Source organism: Sycon ciliatum, chromosome 4 (assembly GCF_964019385.1).
Source record: "Sycon ciliatum chromosome 4, ocSycCili1.1, whole genome shotgun sequence".
In the NCBI taxonomy this organism is placed as follows: Eukaryota; Metazoa; Porifera; class Calcarea; order Leucosolenida; family Sycettidae; genus Sycon; species Sycon ciliatum.
In genome coordinates, this window is record NC_088646.1 from 41,941,946 (window position 1) to 41,960,332 (window position 18,387).

General features: G+C 56.9%; 1 protein-coding gene across 1 annotated transcript in view; it reads left to right on the forward strand.

The window, feature by feature from the left end:
- The window catches only part of LOC135816233 (adhesion G-protein coupled receptor G7-like), a 115,075-nt gene that overhangs the window by 1,662 nt on the left and 95,026 nt on the right, over positions 1-18,387 (forward strand). The window contains exon 3 of the mRNA XM_065329641.1: positions 16,539-16,723. Within this exon, the coding sequence (XP_065185713.1) occupies positions 16,539-16,723 (185 nt within the window). The remainder of the gene's footprint in view (positions 1-16,538; positions 16,724-18,387) is intronic.

Genomic DNA, 18,387 nt, shown 5'->3' on the forward strand with positions numbered 1-18,387 from the left:
ACCCTCTCTTGAATAGTGCCCTAGTCTCTAAGAGCAGTGAAAACATAAAGCCCTCTCTTGAATAGTGCCCGAGTCTCTAAGAGCAGTGAAAACATAAAGCCCTCTCTTGAATAGTGCCCGAGTCTCTAAGAGCAGTGAAAACATAAAGCCCTCTCTTGAATAGTGCCCGAGTCTCTAAGAGCAGTGAAAACATAAAACCCTCTCTTGAATAGTGCCCGAGTCTCTAAGAGCAGTGAAAACATAAAGCCCTCTCTTCAATAGTGCCCGAGTCTCTAAGAGCAGTGAAAACATAAAGCCCTCTCTTGAATAGTGCCCTAGTCTCTAAGAGCAGTGAAAACATAAAGCCCTCTCTTGAATAGTGCCCGAGTCTCTAAGAGCAGTGAAAACATAAAGCCCTCTCTTTAATAGTGCCCTAGTCTCTAAGAGCAGTGAAAACATAAAGCCCTCTCTTGAATAGTGCCCGCGTCTCTAAGAGCAGTGAAAACATAAAGCCCTCTCTTGAATAGTGCCCGAGTCTCTAAGAGCAGTGAAAACATAAAACCCTCTCTTGAATAGTGCCCTAGTCTCTAAGAGCAGTGAAAACATAAAGCCCTCTCTTGAATAGTGCCCTAGTCTCTAAGAGCAGTGAAAACATAAAGCCCTCTCTTGAATAGTGCCCGAGTCTCTAAGAGCAGTGAAAACATAAAACCCTCTCTTGAATAGTGCCCGAGTCTCTAAGAGCAGTGAAAACATAAAACCCTCTCTTGAATAGTGCCCTAGTCTCTAAGAGCAGTGAAAACGTAAAGCCCTCTCTTGAATAGTGCCCCCCGTCCAGTGTAATAAAAGAGTGAAAAGGGCCTATTTTACGGGCAAACAGAATACAATTGACACCAAAACAATTAATAATGTAATAAAAGCGTACTGTATAATGAAAATTAATGTCCAGTTCGCAGGTGAGCCAGGTGGAGGTTTTGTTTATACCAATAGGTGCCACTGTTCACTTTTGGTTCAATTTTGGTTGTCAATTTCTGATCCCAGTCTCCTTGAGGTACTTGAATGGTTGAAAAAGGCACCCTGCCGAGAATATTTGCCTGATGGAAGGGCTGAACATGCTAAGATGGTTTGTGAGATTCTCGGGGGTGGGTTTGTAGTGCCGCAGGACCGGCGGAAGCAGTTTGTGATTGGTCCGGCCATAAGCTTGTCTTTCATGCATTGCCACGGTGCAGTATGATTGGCGGGTATACACATGTCTTTCATGCATTGGCACCGTGTATGATATGGCGGGTATACGGTATACACTTGACCTCAGCAGTAAACACACATTGATGGACAACAAGTTGGTCCGGCCATGGCCTAACCAACCGGACCGGTTCCGCCGGGCTTGAGTGGTTGTTAGTATACCCAGGGAGCCTTCTTCACCATTGTCCGCGTGTCTTGATAGTGTTTCTGAAATCAATATTTAACTCAGCGAGAGAGAGAGGGAGAGAGGGAGAGAGAGAGAGAGAGAGAGAGAGAGAGAGAGAGAGAGAGAGAGAGAGAGAGAGAGAGAGAGAGAGAGAGAGAGAGAGAGGGAGAGAGAGAGAACGAGAGGGAAAGATGGAGATAGACAGAGTCAGTGATAGGCTGGTAAGCAGAAAGACAGACAGACAGACTGACAGACTGGCAGCCTGGGAGACAGAGAGATCATGCTAGGTTATGGGGAGTACAGTCAGTGTGCAAAATTGACGGTATACAGATTATCACCCGCAGCCATGCCGGTGGCAGGGCGTTCCAGCTAGAAGCACCACTGGAAGAGCAGCGCCGGTGGCAGGGCGTTCCAGCTAGAAACACCACTGGAAGAGCAGCGCCGGTGGCAGGGCGATCCAGCTAGAAGCACCACTGGAAGAGCAGCGCCGGTGGCAGGGCGATCCAGCTAGAAGCACCACTGGAAGAGCAGCGCCGGTGGCAGGGCGATCCAGCTAGAAGCACCACTGGAAGAGCAGCGCCGGTGGCAGGGCGTTGCAGCTAGAAGCACCACTGGAAGAGCAGCGCCGGTGGCAGGGCGTTCCAGCTAGAAGCACCACTGAAAGAGCAGCGCCGGTGGCAGGGCGTTCCAGCTAGAAACACCACTGGAAGAGCAGCGCCGGTGGCAGGGCGTTCCAGCTAGAAGCACCACTGGAAGAGCAGCGCCGGTGGCAGGGCGATCCAGCTAGAAGCACCACTGGAAGAGCAGCGCCGGTGGCAGGGCGATCCAGCTAGAAGCACCACTGGAAGAGCAGCGCCGGTGGCAGGGCGTTCCAGCTAGAAACACCACTGGAAGAGCAGCGCCGGTGGCAGGGCGTTCCAGCTAGAAACACCACTGGAAGAGCAGCGCCGGTGGCAGGGCGTTCCAGCTAGAAGCACCACTGGAAGAGCAGCGCCGGTGGCAGGGCGTTCCAGCTAGAAGCACCACTGGAAGAGCAGCGCCGGTGGCAGGGCGTTCCAGCTAGAAGAACCACTGGAAGAGAAGCGCCGGTGGCGGGGCGTTCCAGCTAGAAGCACCACTGGAAGAGCAGCGCCGGTGGCAGGGCGTTCCAGCTAGAAACACCACTGGAAGAGCAGCGCCGGTGGCAGGGCGATCCAGCTAGAAGCACCACTGGAAGAGCAGCGCCGGTGGCAGGGCGATCCAGCTAGAAGCACCACTGGAAGAGCAGCGCCGGTGGCAGGGCGTTGCAGCTAGAAGCACCACTGGAAGAGCAGCGCCGGTGGCAGGGCGATCCAGCTAGAAGCACCACTGAAAGAGCAGCGCCGGTGGCAGGGCGTTCCAGCTAGAAACACCACTGGAAGAGCAGCGCCGGTGGCAGGGCGTTCCAGCTAGAAGCACCACTGGAAGAGCAGCGCCGGTGGCAGGGCGATCCAGCTAGAAGCACCACTGGAAGAGCAGCGCCGGTGGCAGGGCGATCCAGCTAGAACCACCACTGGAAGAGCAGCGCCGGTGGCAGGGCGTTCCAGCTAGAAACACCACTGGAAGAGCAGCGCCGGTGGCAGGGCGTTCCAGCTAGAAACACCACTGGAAGAGCAGCGCCGGTGGCAGGGCGTTCCAGCTAGAAGCACCACTGGAAGAGCAGCGCCGGTGGCAGGGCGTTCCAGCTAGAAGCACCACTGGAAGAGCAGCGCCGGTGGCAGGGCGTTCCAGCTAGAAACACCACTGGAAGAGAAGCGCCGGTGGCGGGGCGTTCCAGCTAGAAGCACCACTGGAAGAGCAGCGCCGGTGGCAGGGCGTTCCAGCTAGAAACACCACTGGAAGAGCAGCGCCGGTGGCAGGGCGATCCAGCTAGAAGCACAACTGGAAGAGCAGCGCCGGTGGCAGGGCGTTCCAGCTAGAAGCACCACTGGAAGAGCAGCGCCGGTGGCAGGGCGATCCAGCTAGAAGCACCACTGGAAGAGCAGCGCCGGTGGCAGGGCGATCCAGCTAGAAGCACCACTGGAAGAGCAGCGCCGGTGGCAGGGCGTTCCAGCTAGAAGCACCACTGGAAGAGCAGCGCCGGTGGCAGGGCGTTCCAGCTAGAAACACCACTGGAAGAGCAGCGCCGGTGGCAGGGCGTTCCAGCTAGAAGCACCACTGAAAGAGCAGCGCCGGTGGCAGGGCGTTCCAGCTAGAAGCACCACTGGAAGAGCAGCGCCGGTGGCAGGGCGTTCCAGCTAGAAGCACCACTGGAAGAGAAGCGCCGGTGGCAGGGCGTTCCAGCTAGAAACACCACTGGAAGAGCAGCGCCGGTGGCAGGGCGTTCCAGCTAGAAGCACCACTGGAAGAGAAGCGCCGGTGGCAGGGCGATCCAGCTAGAAGCACCACTGGAAGAGCAGCGCCGGTGGCAGGGCGATCCAGCTAGAAGCACCACTGGAAGAGCAGCGCCGGTGGCAGGGCGTTCCAGCTAGAAGCACCACTGGAAGAGCAGCGCCGGTGGCAGGGCGTTCCAGCTTGAAGCACCACTGGAAGAGCAGCGCCGGTGACAGGGCGTTCCAGCTAGAAGCACCACTGGAAGAGCAGCGCCGGTGGCAGGGCGTTCCAGCTAGAAGAACCACTGGAAGAGAAGCGCCGGTGGCAGGGCGTTCCAGCTAGAAGCACCACTGGAAGAGCAGCGCCGGTGGCAGGGCGTTCCAGCTAGAAACACCACTGGAAGAGCAGCGCCGGTGGCAGGGCGATCCAGCTAGAAGCACCACTGGAAGAGCAGCGCCGGTGGCAGGGCGATCCAGCTAGAAGCACCACTGGAAGAGAAGCGCCGGTGGCAGGGCGTTCCAGCTAGAAGCACCACTGGAAGAGCAGCGCCGGTGGCAGGGCGTTCCAGCTAGAAACACCACTGGAAGAGCAGCGCCGGTGGCAGGGTGTTCCAGCTAGACGCACCACTGGAAGAGCAGCGCCGGTGGCAGGGCGTTCCAGCTAGAAACACCACTGGAAGAGCAGCGCCGGTGGCAGGGCGTTCCAGCTAGAAACACCACTGGAAGAGCAGCGCCGGTGGCAGGGCGTTCCAGCTAGAAACACCACTGGAAGAGCAGCGCCGGTGGCAGGGCGATCCAGCTAGAAGCACCACTGGAAGAGCAGCGCCGGTGGCAGGGCGATCCAGCTAGAAGCACCACTGGAAAAGCAGCGCCGGTGGCAGGGCGTTCCAGCTAGAAGCACCACTGGAAGAGCAGCGCCGGTGGCAGGGCGTTCCAGCTAGAAGCACCACTGGAAGAGCAGCGCCGGTGGCAGGGCGTTCCAGCTAGAAGCACCACTGGAAGAGCAGCGCCGGTGGCAGGGCGTTCCAGCTAGAAGCACCACTGGAAGAGCAGCGCCGGTGGCAGGGCGTTCCAGCTAGAAACACCACTGGAAGAGCAGCGCCGGTGGCAGGGCGTTCCAGCTAGAAGCACCACTGGAAGAGCAGCGCCGGTGGTAGGGCGATCCAGCTAGAAGCACCACTGGAAGAGCAGCGCCGGTGGCAGGGCGATCCAGCTAGAAGCACCACTGGAAGAGCAGCGCCGGTGGCAGGGCGTTCCAGCTAGAAGCACCACTGGAAGAGCAGCGCCGGTGGCAGGGCGTTCCAGCTAGAAACACCACTGGAAGAGCAGCGCCGGTGGCAGGGCGTTCCAGCTAGAAGCACCACTGGAAGAGCAGCGCCGGTGGCAGGGCGTTCCAGCTAGAAGCACCACTGGAAGAGCAGCGCCGGTGGCAGAGCGATCCAGCTAGAAACACCACTGGAAGAGCAGCGCCGGTGGCAGGGCGTTCCAGCTAGAAGCACCACTGGAAGAGCAGCGCCGGTGGCAGGGCGTTCCAGCTAGAAACACCACTGGAAGAGCAGCGCCGGTGGCAGGGCGTTCCAGCTAGAAGCACCACTGGAAGAGCAGCGCCGGTGGCAGGGCGATCCAGCTAGAAGCACCACTGGAAGAGCAGCGCCGGTGGCAGGGCGATCCAGCTAGAAGCACCACTGGAAGAGCAGCGCCGGTGGCAGGGCGTTCCAGCTAGAAACACCACTGGAAGAGCAGCGCCGGTGGCAGGGCGTTCCAGCTAGAAACACCACTGGAAGAGCAGCGCCGGTGGCAGGGCGTTCCAGCTAGAAGCACCACTGGAAGAGCAGCGCCGGTGGCAGGGCGTTCCAGCTAGAAGCACCACTGGAAGAGCAGCGCCGGTGGCAGGGCGTTCCAGCTAGAAACACCACTGGAAGAGAAGCGCCGGTGGCGGGGCGTTCCAGCTAGAAGCACCACTGGAAGAGCAGCGCCGGTGGCAGGGCGTTCCAGCTAGAAACACCACTGGAAGAGCAGCGCCGGTGGCAGGGCGATCCAGCTAGAAGCACAACTGGAAGAGCAGCGCCGGTGGCAGGGCGTTCCAGCTAGAAGCACCACTGGAAGAGCAGCGCCGGTGGCAGGGCGATCCAGCTAGAAGCACCACTGGAAGAGCAGCGCCGGTGGCAGGGCGATCCAGCTAGAAGCACCACTGGAAGAGCAGCGCCGGTGGCAGGGCGTTCCAGCTAGAAGCACCACTGGAAGAGCAGCGCCGGTGGCAGGGCGTTCCAGCTAGAAACACCACTGGAAGAGCAGCGCCGGTGGCAGGGCGTTCCAGCTAGAAGCACCACTGAAAGAGCAGCGCCGGTGGCAGGGCGTTCCAGCTAGAAGCACCACTGGAAGAGCAGCGCCGGTGGCAGGGCGTTCCAGCTAGAAGCACCACTGGAAGAGAAGCGCCGGTGGCAGGGCGTTCCAGCTAGAAACACCACTGGAAGAGCAGCGCCGGTGGCAGGGCGTTCCAGCTAGAAGCACCACTGGAAGAGAAGCGCCGGTGGCAGGGCGATCCAGCTAGAAGCACCACTGGAAGAGCAGCGCCGGTGGCAGGGCGATCCAGCTAGAAGCACCACTGGAAGAGCAGCGCCGGTGGCAGGGCGTTCCAGCTAGAAGCACCACTGGAAGAGCAGCGCCGGTGGCAGGGCGTTCCAGCTTGAAGCACCACTGGAAGAGCAGCGCCGGTGACAGGGCGTTCCAGCTAGAAGCACCACTGGAAGAGCAGCGCCGGTGGCAGGGCGTTCCAGCTAGAAGAACCACTGGAAGAGAAGCGCCGGTGGCAGGGCGTTCCAGCTAGAAGCACCACTGGAAGAGCAGCGCCGGTGGCAGGGCGTTCCAGCTAGAAACACCACTGGAAGAGCAGCGCCGGTGGCAGGGCGATCCAGCTAGAAGCACCACTGGAAGAGCAGCGCCGGTGGCAGGGCGATCCAGCTAGAAGCACCACTGGAAGAGAAGCGCCGGTGGCAGGGCGTTCCAGCTAGAAGCACCACTGGAAGAGCAGCGCCGGTGGCAGGGCGTTCCAGCTAGAAGCACCACTGGAAGAGCAGCGCCGGTGGCAGGGCGTTCCAGCTAGAAACACCACTGGAAGAGCAGCGCCGGTGGCAGGGCGTTCCAGCTAGAAGCACCACTGGAAGAGCAGCGCCGGTGGCAGGGCGTTCCAGCTAGAAGCACCACTGGAAGAGCAGCGCCGGTGGCAGAGCGATCCAGCTAGAAACACCACTGGAAGAGCAGCGCCGGTGGCAGGGCGTTCCAGCTAGAAGCACCACTGGAAGAGCAGCGCCGGTGGCAGGGCGTTCCAGCTAGAAACACCACTGGAAGAGCAGCGCCGGTGGCAGGGCGTTCCAGCTAGAAGCACCACTGGAAGAGCAGCGCTGGTGGCAGGGCGATCCAGCTAGAAGCACCACTGGAAGAGCAGCGCCGGTGGCAGGGCGATCCAGCTAGAAGCACCACTGGAAGAGCAGCGCCGGTGGCAGGGCGTTCCAGCTAGAAACACCACTGGAAGAGCAGCGCCGGTGGCAGGGCGTTCCAGCTAGAAACACCACTGGAAGAGCAGCGCCGGTGGCAGGGCGTTCCAGCTAGAAGCACCACTGGAAGAGCAGCGCCGGTGGCAGGGCGTTCCAGCTAGAAGCACCACTGGAAGAGCAGCGCCGGTGGCAGGGCGTTCCAGCTAGAAACACCACTGGAAGAGAAGCGCCGGTGGCGGGGCGTTCCAGCTAGAAGCACCACTGGAAGAGCAGCGCCGGTGGCAGGGCGTTCCAGCTAGAAACACCACTGGAAGAGCAGCGCCGGTGGCAGGGCGATCCAGCTAGAAGCACAACTGGAAGAGCAGCGCCGGTGGCAGGGCGTTCCAGCTAGAAGCACCACTGGAAGAGCAGCGCCGGTGGCAGGGCGATCCAGCTAGAAGCACCACTGGAAGAGCAGCGCCGGTGGCAGGGCGATCCAGCTAGAAGCACCACTGGAAGAGCAGCGCCGGTGGCAGGGCGTTCCAGCTAGAAGCACCACTGGAAGAGCAGCGCCGGTGGCAGGGCGTTCCAGCTAGAAACACCACTGGAAGAGCAGCGCCGGTGGCAGGGCGTTCCAGCTAGAAGCACCACTGAAAGAGCAGCGCCGGTGGCAGGGCGTTCCAGCTAGAAGCACCACTGGAAGAGCAGCGCCGGTGGCAGGGCGTTCCAGCTAGAAGCACCACTGGAAGAGAAGCGCCGGTGGCAGGGCGTTCCAGCTAGAAACACCACTGGAAGAGCAGCGCCGGTGGCAGGGCGTTCCAGCTAGAAGCACCACTGGAAGAGAAGCGCCGGTGGCAGGGCGATCCAGCTAGAAGCACCACTGGAAGAGCAGCGCCGGTGGCAGGGCGATCCAGCTAGAAGCACCACTGGAAGAGCAGCGCCGGTGGCAGGGCGTTCCAGCTAGAAGCACCACTGGAAGAGCAGCGCCGGTGGCAGGGCGTTCCAGCTTGAAGCACCACTGGAAGAGCAGCGCCGGTGACAGGGCGTTCCAGCTAGAAGCACCACTGGAAGAGCAGCGCCGGTGGCAGGGCGTTCCAGCTAGAAGAACCACTGGAAGAGAAGCGCCGGTGGCAGGGCGTTCCAGCTAGAAGCACCACTGGAAGAGCAGCGCCGGTGGCAGGGCGTTCCAGCTAGAAACACCACTGGAAGAGCAGCGCCGGTGGCAGGGCGATCCAGCTAGAAGCACCACTGGAAGAGCAGCGCCGGTGGCAGGGCGATCCAGCTAGAAGCACCACTGGAAGAGAAGCGCCGGTGGCAGGGCGTTCCAGCTAGAAGCACCACTGGAAGAGCAGCGCCGGTGGCAGGGCGTTCCAGCTAGAAACACCACTGGAAGAGCAGCGCCGGTGGCAGGGTGTTCCAGCTAGAAGCACCACTGGAAGAGCAGCGCCGGTGGCAGGGCGTTCCAGCTAGAAACACCACTGGAAGAGCAGCGCCGGTGGCAGGGCGTTCCAGCTAGAAACACCACTGGAAGAGCAGCGCCGGTGGCAGGGCGTTCCAGCCAGAAACACCACTGGAAGAGCAGCGCCGGTGGCAGGGCGATCCAGCTAGAAGCACCACTGGAAGAGCAGCGCCGGTGGCAGGGCGATCCAGCTAGAAGCACCACTGGAATAGCAGCGCCGGTGGCAGGGCGTTCCAGCTAGAAGCACCACTGGAAGAGCAGCGCCGGTGGCAGGGCGTTCCAGCTAGAAGCACCACTGGAAGATCAGCGCCGGTGGCAGGGCGTTCCAGCTAGAAGCACCACTGGAAGAGCAGCGCCGGTGGCAGGGCGTTCCAGCTAGAAGCACCACTGGAAGAGCAGCGCCGGTGGCAGGGCGTTCCAGCTAGAAACACCACTGGAAGAGCAGCGCCGGTGGCAGGGCGTTCCAGCTAGAAGCACCACTGGAAGAGCAGCGCCGGTGGTAGGGCGATCCAGCTAGAAGCACCACTGGAAGAGCAGCGCCGGTGGCAGGGCGATCCAGCTAGAAGCACCACTGCAAGAGCAGCGCCGGTGGCAGGGCGTTCCAGCTAGAAGCACCACTGGAAGAGCAGCGCCGGTGGCAGGGCGTTCCAGCTAGAAACACCACTGGAAGAGCAGCGCCGGTGGCAGGGCGTTCCAGCTAGAAGCACCACTGGAAGAGCAGCGCCGGTGGCAGGGCGTTCCAGCTAGAAGCACCACTGGAAGAGCAGCGCCGGTGGCAGAGCGATCCAGCTAGAAACACCACTGGAAGAGCAGCGCCGGTGGCAGGGCGTTCCAGCTAGAAGCACCACTGGAAGAGCAGCGCCGGTGGCAGGGCGTTCCAGCTAGAAGCACCACTGGAAGAGCAGCGCCGGTGGCAGGGCGTTCCAGCTAGAAGCACCACTGGAAGAGAAGCGCCGGTGGCAGGGCGTTCCAGCTAGAAGCACCACTGGAAGAGCAGCGCCGGTGGCAGGGCGTTCCAGCTAGAAACACCACTGGAAGAGCAGCACCGGTGGCAGAGCGATCCAGCTAGAAGCACCACTGGAAGAGCAGCGCCGGTGGCAGGGCGTTCCAGCTAGAAGCACCACTGGAAGAGCAGCGCCGGTGGCAGGGCGTTCCAGCTAGAAGCACCACTGGAAGAGCAGCGCCGGTGGCAGGGCGTTCCAGCTAGAAACACCACTGGAAGAGCAGCGCCGGTGGCAGGGCGATCCAGCTAGAAGCACCACTGGAAGAGCAGCGCCGGTGGCAGGGTGTTCCAGCTAGAAGCACCACTGGAAGAGCAGCGCCGGTGGCAGGGCGTTCCAGCTAGAAACACCACTGGAAGAGCAGCGCCGGTGGCAGGGCGTTCCAGCTAGAAACACCACTGGAAGAGCAGCGCCGGTGGCAGGGCGATCCAAATAGAAGCACCACTGGAAGAGCAGCGCCGGTGGCAGGGCGTTCCAGCTAGAAGCACCACTGGAAGAGCAGCGCCGGTGGCAGGGCGTTCCAGCTAGAAGCACCACTGGAAGAGCAGCGCCGGTGGCAGGGCGTTCCAGCTAGAAGCACCACTGGAAGAGCAGCGCCGGTGGCAGGGCGTTCCAGCTGGAAGCACCACTGGAAGAGCAGCGCCGGTGGCAGGGCGTTCCAGCTAGAAACACCACTGGAAGAGCAGCGCCGGTGGCAGGGCGATCCGGCTAGAAGCACCACTGGAAGAGCAGCGCCGGTGGCAGGGCGTTCCAGCTAGAAGCACCACTGGAAGAGCAGCGCCGGTGGCAGGGCGTTCCAGCTAGAAACACCACTGGAAGAGCAGCGCCGGTGACAGGGCGTTCCAGCTAGAAACACCACTGGAAGAGCAGCGCCGGTGGCAGGGCGATCCAGCTAGAAGCACCACTGGAAGAGCAGCGCCGGTGGCAGGGCGTTCCAGCTAGAAGCACCACTGGAAGAGCAGCGCCGGTGGCAGGGCGTTCCAGCTAGAAACACCACTGGAAGAGCAGCGCCGGTGGCAGGGCGATCCAGCTAGAAGCACCACTGGAAGAGCAGCGCCGGTGGCAGGGTGTTCCAGCTAGAAGCACCACTGGAAGAGCAGCGCCGGTGGCAGGGCGTTCCAGCTAGAAACACCACTGGAAGAGCAGCGCCGGTGGCAGGGCGTTCCAGCTAGAAACACCACTGGAAGAGCAGCGCCGGTGGCAGGGCGATCCAAATAGAAGCACCACTGGAAGAGCAGCGCCGGTGGCAGGGCGTTCCAGCTAGAAGCACCACTGGAAGAGCAGCGCCGGTGGCAGGGCGTTCCAGCTAGAAGCACCACTGGAAGAGCAGCGCCGGTGGCAGGGCGTTCCAGCTAGAAGCACCACTGGAAGAGCAGCGCCGGTGGCAGGGCGTTCCAGCTGGAAGCACCACTGGAAGAGCAGCGCCGGTGGCAGGGCGTTCCAGCTAGAAACACCACTGGAAGAGCAGCGCCGGTGGCAGGGCGATCCAGCTAGAAGCACCACTGGAAGAGCAGCGCCGGTGGCAGGGCGTTCCAGCTAGAAGCACCACTGGAAGAGCAGCGCCGGTGGCAGGGCGTTCCAGCTAGAAACACCACTGGAAGAGCAGCGCCGGTGACAGGGCGTTCCAGCTAGAAACACCACTGGAAGAGCAGCGCCGGTGGCAGGGCGATCCAGCTAGAAGCACCACTGGAAGAGCAGCGCCGGTGGCAGGGCGTTCCAGCTAGAAGCACCACTGGAAGAGCAGCGCCGGTGGCAGGGCGTTCCAGCTAGAAACACCACTGGAAGAGCAGCGCCGGTGGCAGGGCGTTCCAGCTAGAAGCACCACTGGAAGAGCAGCGCCGGTGGCAGGGCGTTCCAGCTAGAAACACCACTGGAAGAGCAGCGCCGGTGGCAGGGCGTTCCAGCTAGAAACACCACTGGAAGAGCAGCGCCGGTGGCAGGGCGATCCAGCTAGAAGCACCACTGGAAGAGCAGCGCCGGTGGCAGGGCGTTCCAGCTAGAAGCACCACTGGAAGAGCAGCGCCGGTGGCAGGGCGTACCAGCTAGAAACACCACTGGAAGAGCAGCGCCGGTGGCAGGGCGTTCCAGCTAGAAGCACCACTGGAAGAGCAGCGCCGGTGGCAGGGCGTTCCAGCTAGAAACACCACTGGAAGAGCAGCGCCGGTGGCAGGGCGTTCCAGCTAGAAACACCACTGGAAGAGCAGCGCCGGTGGCAGGGCGTTCCAGCTAGAAGCACCACTGGAAGAGCAGCGCCGGTGGCAGGGCGTTCCAGCTAGAAACACCACTGGAAGAGCAGCGCCGGTGGCAGGGCGTTCCAGCTAGAAACACCACTGGAAGAGCAGCGCCGGTGGCAGGGCGATCCAGCTAGAAGCACCACTGGAAGAGCAGCGCCGGTGGCAGGGCGTTCCAGCTAAAAGCACCACTGGAAGAGCAGCGCCGGTGGCAGGGCGTTCCAGCTAGAAACACCACTGGAAGAGCAGCGCCGGTGGCAGGGCGATCCAGCTAGAAGCACCACTGGAAGAGCAGCGCCGGTGGCAGGGCGTTCCAGCTAGAAGCACCACTGGAAGAGCAGCGCCGGTGGCAGGGCGTTCCAGCTAGAAACACCACTGGAAGAGCAGCGCCGGTGGCAGGGCGTTCCAGCTAGAAGCACCACTGGAAGAGCAGCGCCGGTGGCAGGGCGTTCCAGCTAGAAACACCACTGGAAGAGCAGCGCCGGTGGCAGGGCGTTCCAGCTAGAAGCACCACTGGAAGAGCAGCGCCGGTGGCAGGGCGTTCCAGCTAGAAACACCACTGGAAGAGCAGCGCCGGTGGCAGGGCGTTCCAGCTAGAAGCACCACTGGAAGAGCAGCGCCGGTGGCAGGGCGTTCCAGCTAGAAGCACCACTGGAAGAGCAGCGCCGGTGGCAGGGCGTTCCAGCTAGAAACACCACTGGAAGAGCAGCGCCGGTGGCAGGGCGTTCCAGCTAGAAGCACCACTGGAAGAGCAGCGCCGGTGACAGGGCGTTCCAGCTAGAAGCACCACTGGAAGAGCAGCGCCGGTGGCAGGGCGTTCCAGCTAGAAGCACCACTGGAAGAGCAGCGCCGGTGGCAGGGCGTTCCAGCTAGAAGCACCACTGGAAGAGCAGCGCCGGTGGCAGGGCGTTCCAGCTAGAAGCACCACTGGAAGAGCAGCGCACTGCCCCAGCACGGCTGCTGGAGAGAGGCATGGTCAGTCCCATGGACTACTGGTGACGGGATTGCGACCTTGCCGGCCGAAACAATTGTTGCAGCAGGACAGATACAGTGCCATTGACACAATGCCACACGAAGCAGAGCATCTTCTGGCGGAACAGTTCCTGTACAGCATAATAAGGACGATGCAGCTAGGAGAGGGTGGGCTGATGCATGTGGAGGTTGGCCAAACACAGCCCTGACAGCCCGGTTTTGAAGTTTCTGTAGTCGCTCCAGGTGATGTTGGCGGAGTGCACTCGAGAAGCAATTTGAGCCATACGTGATGTCTGACATGATCACAACATGGAGAAACGTAATTCGACATCATCAAGCATGACAAGCATGAGTGCACATCGAGCGCGCCACAGAGTCTTGCACGCAACTTTCTTTGCTATGGCGTTTATCTGGGAGTGCCATGACAAAAACTTGTCGACAATAACTCCCAGATACATGGCCGAGTCTGCTTGAGGAAGGGCAGTTCCATGGCAGTAGACCGGAATGTCAGTGTCCGAAAATTGGGACCGAAATGCAAGAGTAGAGTGTACCTGAGATGTCTGTCGAGACAGTCGAGCTGTAATACACTCCAATATCATCCGCAAACTGGATTGTTGGACACGGGTTGGCTACAGACGAAGCTCCTCTGGTGTATAGACTGAACAGTAATGGCCCTCACACGGGGCCCGTTGGAACACCACATGTGCATATCACTACTCTACTAAGATTGGCTCCAATCTCAACTTGCTGTGTACAGCCACTCAAGTAGCTGCAGAACTATGCTAGGGTCTGTCCAGTCACTGCCACTGTAAGGAGGTCGTTAACAAGTGTTGCATGCTGCACTTTGTCGAATGCTTTCGACATAAATTATCGAGAATGCATACAGCAGACTGTAGGTGGCGGTCTTTGGCATGACGCAGGTTATCAGTTAGTAGTCACAACACATCCTCTGTTGAGTGTCCCTGGCGGAAAGCAAACTGTGACACAAGTAGGGCATTTGTCTTACTCAGGAAGGTGGTGAGCTGCTTCTGCACAACTTTCTCCAATAGTTTCGAAATTTTTGGCAGAATGGAGACTGGGCAGTAGTTAGCTGGCAGGAAGGGGTCTCCACTCTTAAACAAGGGTCGGACATATGCTAACTTGAGCGCTGGGGTGGAACGATACCACTCTGAAGGGAAGCGTTGAAAATCTTGGTGAGAGATGGAGCCAATAGATCAGCGCAATCTCTCAAAAAGGGCTCCTGGAATGATATCACTGCCCGTGGCTTTAGTTTGATCGGCTTGAGACAAAAGACGTTTGACATGGTGAACATCAACGTCAGCAAATGAATGGAACGCGTCTAGTTGAGGTGGACCCTGTCCGGCGCGGAAAGGTCTAGCGGCCTAAGAGTGCATTGCAGTTCGGATGTTACTATGATAATGAGTACTTGACAATGAGGACTTCAGCAATGCTCATGTGTAGGCCCGGGCGGATAATGACTTCAGCAATGCTCATGTGTAGGCCCGGGCGGATAATGACTTCAGCAATGCTCATGTGTAGGCCCGGGCGGATAATGACTTCAGCAATGCTCATGTGTAGGCCCGGGCGGATAATGACTTCAGCAATGCTCATGTGTAGGCCCGGGCGGATAATGACTTCAGCAATGCTCATGTGTAGGCCCGGGCGGATAATGACTTCAGCAATGCTCATGTGTAGGCCCGGGCGGATAATGACTTCAGCAATGCTCATGTGTAGGCCCGGGCGGATAATGACTTCAGCAATGCTCATGTGTAGGCCCGGGCGGATAATGACTTCAGCAATGCTCATGTGTAGGCCCGGGCGGATAATGACTTCAGCAATGCTCATGTGTAGGCCCGGCCCGGGCGGATAATGACTTCAGCAATGCTCATGTGTAGGCCCGGGCTAGGCTCCGGCGGATTATGCTCGCGAAATCATGGAATTGTGCTTTCAAGGATTCTCGCATTATGCTCGTAAAATCTTCATATTATGCTTTGGCACCCGGGGATATTATATTCCCTTTGTTGTACTTATGGAGCCTCAAAGTTCGGAAATTGTGCTTTTTTCGTACTTGCAAGTTGCAAGTGGCCATAAGTACAACAAAATACATGAGTATCCTCATATTTTTGTATTTTTGTATTTATTATCATTATCTCATGGCACATCATGATGACGGCCAGTAAAACTGAGACAAGGGTGAAAGCCAACCACAGCAGTAAAACAGATAAAAGAATACAAATAAGAGGCAAAGAAGGCAAAGGAGGAGACAAACCAGCAGGATATACATGAAACCTATAATCGAGGAGAGATTTTAGCAACAAAATTATCCATCGACGTGCTGGTCTTGGCCTGCGTTGGTAATGTTGCCCAAAATACATATATCAAGGTGTCCATGCATGTTAGAGATCAACATGGAAAAGAGAAAACATTACTTCTTCTATTCATCACTTGATTTCTTTTGTACTTTAGGAAAAATATTATTTCATTGCCAAATTAGTTTGAGTTACCTTTGAAAATTATTATCATGTTCAACTCACGGTCTTCGTAATCATCATACTCGTCCAACCGATGTCACCCTCACCCTGCGAATAATCAGCTCATCTCTCCCGTAGCTCCACTTCTCCTTCCATCATGACCGAACATCAACTATACATCAATTTCGAGCAATATCGATAGCCTGCAGTCATATCATGACTGCTAAAATCCAGAGGTCGTGACTTCGTAACATGCATAATGTACAAATGTAATGTGTACATGTACATGTAAACGGAGTTTTGCGGACTACCCGCCACTATCTCGTCCGCCCCTGGATGCCTGATGAAGGCTGATTCCCTCGCATCTTCTGCTACATGTACTGTGTCAGTGTAAGAAAGAACTTTGAAGAAGACGAGTTCGAGCATACAATACTGCCATGATGTCTGCCCTGCTTTTCATTGAAAACACTATCTGCATGACCTCCGAACCCTTTACCATGCAGGCCACCAGCACTGAAGGTGCATTGTACACAATTGTATAGCCTACATACTAGAACTGTGGTATAGTCGTGTAGTTATGCTCCTACCTCCGAGAGAATGCCAAATTATGCTCCAAATTTCAACCACCAAATTATGCCAATAATTATGCCGGCATAATCCGCCGGTGCCTAGCCCGGGCGGATAATGCTCGAGAATTTGATGGATTCTGCTTTTCAATATGCTCGCATTCTGCTCCAAAATAGCACTGATAATGCTTGAATTCTGCTCCAAAATAGCACTGATAATGCTTGAATTCTGCTTCGGAAAATGGAAATAGTGGTAAATATTACTGATGTTGCAGATTGATAACAGCATACAGCATACAGCATACAGCATACAGCATACAGCATACAGCATACATGTATTTTGCAGCATAAGTCATGTTATACAAAACAGAAAAAATACAAGAAGCACAGAATTATCATTACTCCGCAGGCAAAGGCGCGATAGTAGTCACGAGGGCATTGTGAATTCACACAAAATCCCATATTTGATATTTTGCATTGATATGCTAGTTTTCGCAAGAATATGCTAGTTTTCTGCAAAACTTGCCGCATTATGCTAGCGCAGTGCTAGCTTCCAGAAAGTGCTAAATATGCTAGATATAATGGTAGCATTATCCGCCGGGGCCTACTCATGTGTTGTGATTGTGTATCTTTGTCTGCTCCATATCACAGATGCCAATCCACACTATACTGTCAATGATCATCTACTGCTGTGTACTCATCGGTACACCAGTGATGAGTTGTCCAGACCAATGTTACCGATGCAACTATATTCGGAAGGGTTATATAACAACAGATTGCATGATGCTCGGTCTAAGAACAGTGCCAGCCGGGATACCCACAAATACCCAGAAATTGTAAGTTTGTCATTTTGAACATACCATCCCGGAGTAGCAGGCATGCACAGTGGGATGGTCTAAGACAATTATTCCCGTAGCTATGCAAAAGACGTCACTTCAGTAACGTCTGGCGCTAGCCAGGGTCCACACAGCTTTAATTCCGTGTTTGTTTGTTTGTTTGTTTGTGCCATCGGCATGCCTGGCGCTATCTCGTACCTGTCCTGTACCATACCATCAAGGACAGCATCGGCATGCCTGGCGTTATCCTGTACCTGTCCCGTACCGTACCATCAAAGACAGCTGGCCACAATAGTCAAATATGGCTTTCAAATGCAAGATCATAACGTGAAGCAACTTGGAAGAATGAGTATATAATTATGCGAAGTATATCGGGGGAATGCTTGCAGGGCGATAGTGCGGGTTCGAATCCTAGGTTATGTCTTAAAAAAAAATAGGAGAAATGAAAAATTTATAACGTCCCTATGCTTTTGTTGCCTAGGTCATCCAGGCGGTAGACGGTGTCGTATTACCCTTGAATGCAAAGAGAAAGTTGACTCTCGCTAGGCAAAAAAGCATTGCGTAGGGCCCTGAGCTGTGGTAGGCGAGCCACTTTCTGGACAAAGTCCAGTTCGATGTCCAGGAAGGTGAGGCAGGAGGTCGGGTCGACCGTCCTTCATTGGCGATAGGAACTCCTAGCGGAATACAACAAGAATGGGAGGCTTAAAAGAAGTGTAGCGGAATACACAGAGGATTACGTTCAGACACTGCACACATATCGGTATGCTTGCAGGGCCACAACGCCAGGAATGATGAGAAATCATCGTGAAGGTGGCAGAAGGTGGAGAACCTGTAACAGTTCACAGCTTATCTGGTAAAGCGCATCAGCAATGCAGTACAATTAGGGTGCAGACCTAAGCCCAAATAGCAGTACTTTGCATTCCGAATACCTAGCTTCGCCATCAATGCACCGGTACCATGGCGTTGCAGGAGCTCAATGGCATCGTCTACTGTGATCTAATGCAAGGAGAACAAGTCGTTGTTGATTCTATCATTGACAGACATGCGATCAGGGTAAGACAGGTGATGGACGAGGTGTAATTTCCCGTTGTTCTTGGGCACTACGCCGAGTGAGGACCTGCTGATTTGTCAAGTTCGACGGTCTACAATTCAGTTGTTGCTGTCCAAAAGAAGCACGTGTGAGGTTGCCAGAGATTATGGATAAAGAGGCACCAGAGGTTATGGATAAAGAGGCACCAGAGTGGCTAATGGGAAACCTATGACAGGGGCGTAGCCAGGATAGTGATCAAGGGGTGTGCCACAACTTTCCCCACACACAAGTACATGCACTTATGTTGGTCTTTTCATGCATACGTGATATAGGGGATTGAGTGTGTGTGTGTGTGAGAGGGGGGGGGGGGGCAACATTTGCCCCACATTTCATGCTGAAAATCAATCAGTGAATGGCAAACCTCCACCCAGGGAGTAGCAATATGGTACTTTACTGCTCCCTGCTTCCAACTAATGATGAGCTAAGTACTGGATGCTGCTTTCTCCAGAACTATCAGAGTCTGAGACTCTCCATCGAACTTAAAGTCAGATTTCTCAACCCTTTTTTCTCTTCGTCATGTTTGATACTGAGACAAAGCTTGATCAAACCTACACTATTTCCCACAAAAAAAAAC